Here is a 7,572-nt window from a genome sequence, read left to right as displayed (position 1 = left end):
GGTCAACAGTGCTTGGTGACAACCAGATCCATTCCAGCCACCCCCGCCATGGCAGGGGTCCCGATCCCCCGCCCCCCAAACTGCAGGCAGGCAAGAATCGGGGCCAGTCCGTGGTTTGTGTCAAGTCCTTTTTATTCTGTTCCCACAGAAACACCTGGTGAGGGGGCAGCTTCTGGGAGGGAGTCACGACACAGCGGCGGGGGTGGTACGGCACGGTACGGCACGGTACGGCACGGTACGGGGTCACTACGGGTGGCACAGAGCACAGCAGACACGCACACCGTCACAATGTTCAGAGGGAGCGCACCCGGCATCGCACTTACCGCTGGAAACGGCGCCCAGCCGCGCTCGGCCCTCGGTTTTTGCACCCCCCGTCCCCCCGCCCTGTCCAGCAGATTGCCACACCTGGGGCTGGGGGCCCGGCCCGGCGGGGGGCTGCGCGCCCCCGCTCCTGGCAGGCACGAAGGCAAGGTGGCGGATGTGCTCGGGCGGCGACATTGGCCCCGGCGGGGGTCTCGGTCCCGCGTGCGGTTGACACACTGTACAAGTATTTACAGCGCGAGGAGCGGCGGGGCCGGCGGCCCGCGGGAGGCACCCCCGGGCTCTGCACTTGTCATGGCGGGGAGAGGCGGCGGCTGAGCGCGGGGCTCTCCTCCCCCCGTGCCACAGCCGCCGGCCTGCCCCCAGCCTTGGGCACCGACCGGCAGAGCTCCCGGCGAGGGATCTGCCACAAAGCGTGGGCTTCCCGCGGCAGCCGGGTCCTCGATCACAAGTGCATAAATCTGCTAAGAGCTTTCAGTACAGCGATGGACTGATGGAGAAGAAAAAAAGAAAAGTCCAGGCAAAGAACAGCAAGCACTGAAAGGCGGGTGGAACCGTGCAGAGAAGTAGCAAGCCATGCTCTACGACGGGACAGACGGTCACGGGCGCTAGGGCTGCCCTTTGGCAAAGTGGCCCTCCGTGGGTCGAACATGCCACGAATTCATACGCACGGGTGGTCGGTACTGAATAGTTCTCGGGTCGCTCGGCGGCACGCTTTGCGATGGAACCCTTAGGCGCGACATTGAACTGATTAGCTATTCACAGGTCTTGTTCTGGAGTCGTGTTATTTCGTTGCATAGAACATCAGGCGGGTGAGCGGGCGGCTGCCCCCGCCACGGGGGTGTCGGCGGGGCGCTGCCAGCGCGGGGAGGCGGCGGGGCGCGGGCGAGCCCCCTCCTCGGGCTGCCTCCCCCCCTGGGAATCCCCTCCTGGCAGGGCGAGTGGGCTTTGGCCGCCGGCCGCTGCGCCGGCCGTCCCCGCAAAATGGCTTGAGAAGGACTTGGATTGCACAGTAAAAGGAAGGATACTGCCGGAGGCAAAGCTCTCCTGATCTTGTTCCACGGGATTTGTGCTCTTTTGTAGCCTCCTGCACTCTATTGCTTCTACAGACGACAGCCCGTGTGCTAACTCATCGCACAAAGCAAAGAGGGAAGAGGATTTGGTATAAACTTTAGAAAAATAAAACCCCGAAACCAAAAGAAAATGAACCCAAAGAAACCGAGGAAAAAAGGACCCCCCCTGACGACGCCCCGTGCCCCCCCCCCCACCCCCCGGTGCGGATGAGGTATACACAGAAATCAAAGTGGGATGATTAAGGCTGTTCTTGAAAGAAAAGGGGTGCCCGGCGGCAGGCGCGCTGGCTGCGTGGCGAGGGCGAGCGCGGCCCTTTCAATGCTTCCAATGGCTTCGGGACACGCGCCCAGCCGGCCGCGCCGCCTGTCAGAGTCCTATGGCCTCGTATTTCGGTAGTGAAACAGTGTTAGGTCCTAGCTGACGCGCCCCGGGGCTCCCCGGCGGGGCCGGGCGCGGCCGCAGTGCAGGGGGCGCGGGGACGGCCCCGGCGGGGCGGGTGGGGTCGGGAAGGAGGAGCGGCGCCCACGGCGCCCAGCCCTCGGCTCGCGGGGGGGAAAAACCTATGAAGAGGCCAGAGCTGGGGTTCAGAGGGAGCAACTCTGCGTATAATCTTGAGAAAGGGCCGCAGCCGACCTACGGGGCCTGACCCGACGGTCCGGACCAGGCCCATCCCCTCGGGGCAGCTGCCGGGGCTCGCCGAGTGCCGCGCCGGAGCTGCTCGCCAGGCGTGGGGGGCACCCGCCCCGGGGCGTCCGCCGGGCCCCTGCTCGGCCGTCGTTTGGTCCAGCATCCAGGGATCGCCCTGTTTTCAAAAGCTTGCGAGAGACAGAGAGGGAGAGAGAGAGAGAAAGAAACAGAGAGAGAGAGACAGAGAGAGCGAGAGAGTGAGGCGTTAGTCCGAGCAGCCCCTCCCCGCGGAAGGGTCCCCGCCGAGCGGCAGCCCTGGCCCGAGAGAAAAGGCCCCAGAGAGCCAAGAGGCACTGCCGGCGGAGCAGCTGCCGCCGCCTCCGCCCGCCCCCGCGCTGGACGGGCTCCCGGAGCAGAGCCCGGACCACCCAAAGCTTCCCTGGAAACCCAGGGTCTGCACCAGCGCTGCCGAGACAGTGGAACAAGGCCAAGCCTCCACGCCTTGGCTTGGGGCCAGCACCTGGGGACGAAGATGGCGATGAGTGGCCCAGCACGAAGGGGATGGGTCTATGCTGTGTCTTTCCCAGCCTGGAGGCTGGGAGTATGGCAAAGCAGGGCTCAGCAGGTGCTCGGGGGACAGTGGTGCTGCTGGAACCTCAGAGGTGGAACGGCGGAGGGGACTGGTGTGCGGGTGTGCCCTGTACACTCACCGTTATACTCAGAGTCTGGCGCCGCGTGCTGAATTCATTGGCTTCTTCATAGGTTTTTCCACTGCAACGACTCAAATCTCCACTCACTTCCCAAACTCCTGCAGTGGAAGGGAGGAGGAGGGCATCAGGCACGGCCGGGGCAGGGAGAGCTGACGGCACAGTGCCCGCTGCTGGCTGCACTCACCTTGTGCCGTTCTCTCACCAGAACGAAGTGAACTTCTTGCCGAAAGCTGACACCGCTGTGGGGAAGCCAGGACAGGTGTCAGGATGGTGTAGTGACCCTGGTCCCCCACCTCCCTGGGCCCCGAACTGTGGGAGCACTGCATCCCACTGGCTGCACCCAGCCATCCCCAAGGTGCCTGACTCCATCTCGGAGTGCAGAAGAGCACCATCGCCCTGTCCCCATCCCGGGAGCAGCCCTCACCTTCAGTTAGTTTGCCTGCTTGTTCCGCTGCCCCCCCCGGCAGGATTTTGGAGAAGACACTCTCTCCTTCCCCGCCGGGCTGCCCTGTGGCCATGCCTGCGGGACCACGTGGCCCAGCCGCCCTTGGACCGGCCTTGCTGTCTGCTGGGGGACAAACGAAGCCACTGTTAGCAGGAGACAGGCCCGGCTGGGAGAGCTCAGCCGAGCTTTGGGGTGCCAGGCAGCTGGCATGAGGCGGGACAGATGGCACAGTGCCACTGGGGCTCACTGACCTGCTGCTCCCAGGGGCTGTGCTGACGGTGCTCTCCCCGGCTGCTGTGGCACTTTTGCTGCAGGTTTGGACGTGTCTGTCGGCTCCACTTTTGTCTGGAAAGGAGAAAACAGCTCTCAGGGCTCACCCTCCCAATAGAGCATCTGCTAGGGGTGGCCCAGGCCGGGAGGTGACACTGAAACCCCCCAACACTGCTCCACAACCCCAGAAGACACAGCAAGGCATCCAGGACATAGTGATGTCCCCTCCTGGGTCCCCTCGAGGGGATGGCAGCTTCCACAGCACCTATGGGTGTCTGTATTGGGTGTGTGAGTGGGATACACTTTACTCCATGGCTCCCATTCCCAACACTTCCCCTGCCAGCCCCTGGCCACAGCCAGCTGTGCCGATTCCAGGCAGAGCTGTGGGGTCAGGATGCAGCCTGGCCAGCTAAGCCCATACTTACTGCCGGTGCTGGGTGTCCGCCCGGCTGTGCATGGAGCGTGGCCGGTGCCTTCCCTGCTGCCTGGGCCGGCCCTGGCTGCTGCTGCGGTGGCCGGGATGAGGGGGCTCCCTGTGTCCTGCCCCTGGTCTCAGGCTGTGCCGAGCTTGCTGGCTGGGCAGCCTGGCGTGCTGCCGGCTGCTGCCGCGCTGCCGGCTGCCCTGCCTGCTGCTGCCTGGCCGCTGGCTGCTGCGGGTGCGTGAGGGGCTCCTGCTTCGGCGCTGGCGTGGCCGGCCCATGCGGCTGGGAAGGTTTCTGTGCCTTGGGGGTCTCAGTGCCATGGTGGTGAGCAGCGGGGCGGGATGACGGGGCGTAATCAGCGGAGCTGGGGCCGTAAGGCGCGCGGGACTCGGGCTGCTGCGCCTTCTTGGGGCCGGCTGAAGGCCCATGGCCACGGGGCTCATGGCGGCCAGATTCTCGTGGGTGCTGCTTCGATGAGCGGCGTGGGGGCTCGTCGCTGGCGTGGCGGGAGGAGCCAGCGTGGCGATCGTACTCCCTGTGGTGCCGGTGCTCGCGGTGTTGGGGGTAGTCGTCGTGCTGCCACGGGTCTTCATCGGGGGGCTCGTCATAATCGTGGTAGGTGTGCTTAACTGGGGGTCTCTTCTGTGAGGAAGAGTGGCCACCGTAGTGCCTGACCCTCTCTGCCCGCGCCTCCCTGGGCTTATCAAACCAGTCTGTTTCCTCCTGACCCAAATGATAGGCTTCAGAAACCAAAAACAAACCACAGTCAATCTCTCGCTCGAGGCTGCGCGGGCGGAAGCCATGCAATGAAGTGGGAGGGACAAGCAGCGGGCACGCGCGCAGGGGACAGCACGTGCCGGTGGGGATGGGACGCGGCACAGCAGGGCACCGTGCAGGACCGGCTAACACCGAACACCCAGGGCAGGGGGAGGAAGGCACGTGTCAAGCAAACTGAGGCGGTGAGAGTGTCTCTGCGTACGAGCGGACGGGCATGCCCCGGGGAAGTGCCATGCTCTGGGGTGGTCACCACGGGGAGCTGTTACCTTCGCTGTCCGAGACAACGCAATGGGCATCATCCATGCCGTAGCCCTCCTCGTGCTTGTACGAGTGACTCCTTGGCACGTCTTTGATGTGCTTTTGCACATCAGGCAACGAGTGGCTGGAGCAGAACTGGGAGCAGGGGTCCCCTGCTGACTGGGGGCCCGGCCCTCCTGCAGTGCGTGACCCCCCCATTGACTTCCCCATGGGGCTGACAGGGCTCTCCTCCTCCGAGTGCTGCGAGCGCATGGGCGCCCGCCCACGGCTCTGGCTCATGCTGAGGGATGAGGGCTTGGAGCTGACTTTCTGGGAGCGCTCCATGCTCTCCCGCTCATAGGACTTGCTCCGGCCACCCATCTCCCGGCTGGAGGACTTTTCCACCCCATAGCCAGAGGAGCGAGTTCTGCTGCTGGAAGAGTAGACCCGCTCCTCCTCATCCACCAGATCCCGGCTGGAGACACCGTAGTACTTTTGCTGCTCATAGACGTTCTTCTTCAGGCCGTAGGTGATCTCATCCTGCAGCTTCTTGGCCCTGGAGGCCACATTGCTGCTGCCAATTGAGGTGGTTGTTGAGTAGGAGGCCAGGTCTGACTCTACATCTTTGGCTTCTTCAATGGGGGAGAACTTGGAGATCTTCTGCTCCATGCCCTGCTTCCTGTGCTTGCTGCGCTTGGAGGAGATGACAGCAGGTGCCAGGTTCTTGGATGAATGCTTCGGTAGTGGTGTGCCAGAGCTGTGCTTGTCCATCCGTGAGGAGTGCCGGTACTCACTGTCCCCATAGTAGTAGCTTGAGCTGGTGGAGCTCCCTGACACCCTGCCATTGCTTTCTGTGCCCCGGTAGTAGCTGTTCTTCCCACGATGGTCGGGGCCATGGTGATCATAGATGTCCTCCTCAGACTCCTCCTCAGCTTTGGTGTAGCAGCAGGGACGGCTGGAGCCCTCGGTGTCCCCTAGATCACTCTTCTCTCTGCTGTGGCGGCTATCGGTGCTCATGCCCACTGGCTCTGCTTTCTGCCCGTCCACTGCTGGACTCTCCTTGGTGAGCTCGCTGATGTCCTCGATCATCACATAGTTACGGGGGATGTTTTGCTCCAGACTGGTGTAGAGGGACTCGGAAGAGTAGCTGGCTGAGGGGCCCGGTGCTGTGCTGGTTCTCTCAGCCGGCCGGCTCTCAGGTGCCTTGTACTGCTCATAGCCACTGCTCGCTGGTGCAGTGCTGAAGGTGACGTCAGGCACGGCAGAGGAGCTGGTGGCTGCACCGATTACCTCGTAGTTGGTGGGGATCTTCTGTTCTAGGTCAGCCAAGGAAGTCTGCCGCGGCTTCTGGTGCCCACCAGCTATGTCTGCCGGGCTCTGGTAGAGGGTGGGCTGTGCCGCCGGCATGGTGGCTGCCCCAGCGAAGGCGCTTGGGGCTTGGTAGGGGTTTGGGGGCTGGAAGCCTGGCTGGGCTGGGGTGCCCAGCTCTGGGTATGCAGTTCCGGGGGCCGAGAAGCCACCAGGTGAAGTGAAGGTGGGCAGTGGAGCTGCTGGCAAGCCATCCTGTGAGGTGCTGGCTGTGGGGTACTGGGGGTGCTGGAGGCGTGGTGGTGGGAAGGCGGTGGGGCCCTGCGGGGCAGGGTATGGGTAGGCGCCATAGGAGGCGGCGGCGGCGGCAGCGGCGGCGGCGGCGGTGTAGTCGGGGTACTGCCCGGCAGGGCGCAGGCCGGCGCTGTCGTAGGCAGCGAGGCGCAGGCTGTGCAGCTCGCTGTCTGACAGGTAGTCGCGCCGATCCCCGGGGTAGCGCAGGTAGGGGTGGTCCCGCCCACCAACCCGATCCTTCAGCAGCGACTCCTTGCGCTGGGTGATGCCCAGCTCCAGGTACTTCAGCTTTGCATCGATCTCCTTCTCCTCCTCGTCCAGCTCCGCCTGCTTCTTCCGCAGCTTGGTGGCCTCATGCTCCACCAGCCTCAGGTCGCGGTCCAGCTCCTTCAGTAGGCTGGCCTTAGTGACAGGCGCGGTGGCCTTGGGAGCCAGGCTGCTCAGGTAGAGCTGGGAGGCAGCTGGGCTCGCCAAGGGGACGTGGGGCTCCTCAGGTGGTGGGCTGGGCAGTGTCCGCTTCACCTTGCGTGCCAGCGAGCTTGACTGCAGCCCCCCCACCTGCAAAGCCAAGGGACATCCGGTCAGGGGGGCAGGTGGGTGTCCCCTCCACGTCCCACCCCAAGCACTGCAGTGGTCCTCCCGTGCCCTAGGGGCTGGGGTGAGGCATCCCGCTGTGCACGTGTTCCCCCATGCACTGAGAAAGCAGCGTTTATGTAAAAGCGCAATAAATAGGATGGAAGTAACAGGCAGGGCGCTTTCTGTGAGTAATTACCAGGGGTGGCAGCCGGCCAAGCGCTGAGCTGGCCACGTGCATACCCTCTGCTGCAAAAAATGCTTTCTGTCCGTGGGCACTTGGCAGAGGGACTTGGGGGATTGCTGGTGGGTGCTGCTGCCCCAGGAATTGCCCCGGGACTTCTTGGCTGGGCACTTGACTGCCCAAGGCAACCCTGGTGTGAGGAGGCAAAGGTGTGAGCAAGAGCCACCACAACCCTAAGTGGAGCCGTGCATGGTGGTCGCTCCTCGAGAGAGAAGGGGGACCCATCTGGAGCAGGGGACAGCCCTGATGCTGCCAACCCACAGCATCTCC

The 7,572-nt window shown here is 64.1% G+C and overlaps 1 protein-coding gene across 2 annotated transcripts in view; it reads right to left on the bottom strand.

Moving 5' to 3' along the window:
- Positions 1-111: 111 nt before the first annotated feature.
- Positions 112-7,572, bottom strand: part of BSN (bassoon presynaptic cytomatrix protein) — an 88,368-nt gene continuing 80,907 nt past the window's right edge. The window contains exons 6-12 of one of the 2 annotated variants that reach the window (XM_071439963.1): positions 4,913-7,043; positions 3,873-4,609; positions 3,429-3,522; positions 3,157-3,300; positions 2,917-2,971; positions 2,733-2,830; positions 112-2,210 (exon numbers count right to left, since the gene is read on the bottom strand). In XM_071439963.1, the coding sequence (XP_071296064.1) occupies positions 2,931-2,971; positions 3,157-3,300; positions 3,429-3,522; positions 3,873-4,609; positions 4,913-7,043 (3,147 nt within the window). In that variant the 3' untranslated portion in view covers positions 112-2,210; positions 2,733-2,830; positions 2,917-2,930. The remainder of the gene's footprint in view (positions 2,211-2,732; positions 2,831-2,916; positions 2,972-3,156; positions 3,301-3,428; positions 3,523-3,872; positions 4,610-4,912; positions 7,044-7,572) is intronic. The other variant, XM_071439964.1, reaches the window with a different exon arrangement.

This window comes from Agelaius tricolor, unplaced genomic scaffold, assembly GCF_023055355.1.
Source record: "Agelaius tricolor isolate 1412-34295 unplaced genomic scaffold, bAgeTri1.0.p SCAF_14, whole genome shotgun sequence".
In the NCBI taxonomy this organism is placed as follows: domain Eukaryota; kingdom Metazoa; phylum Chordata; class Aves; order Passeriformes; family Icteridae; genus Agelaius; species Agelaius tricolor.
The sequence above is the reverse complement of the archived record's forward strand: the minus strand, read 5'-3'. Positions and strand labels throughout refer to the sequence as shown.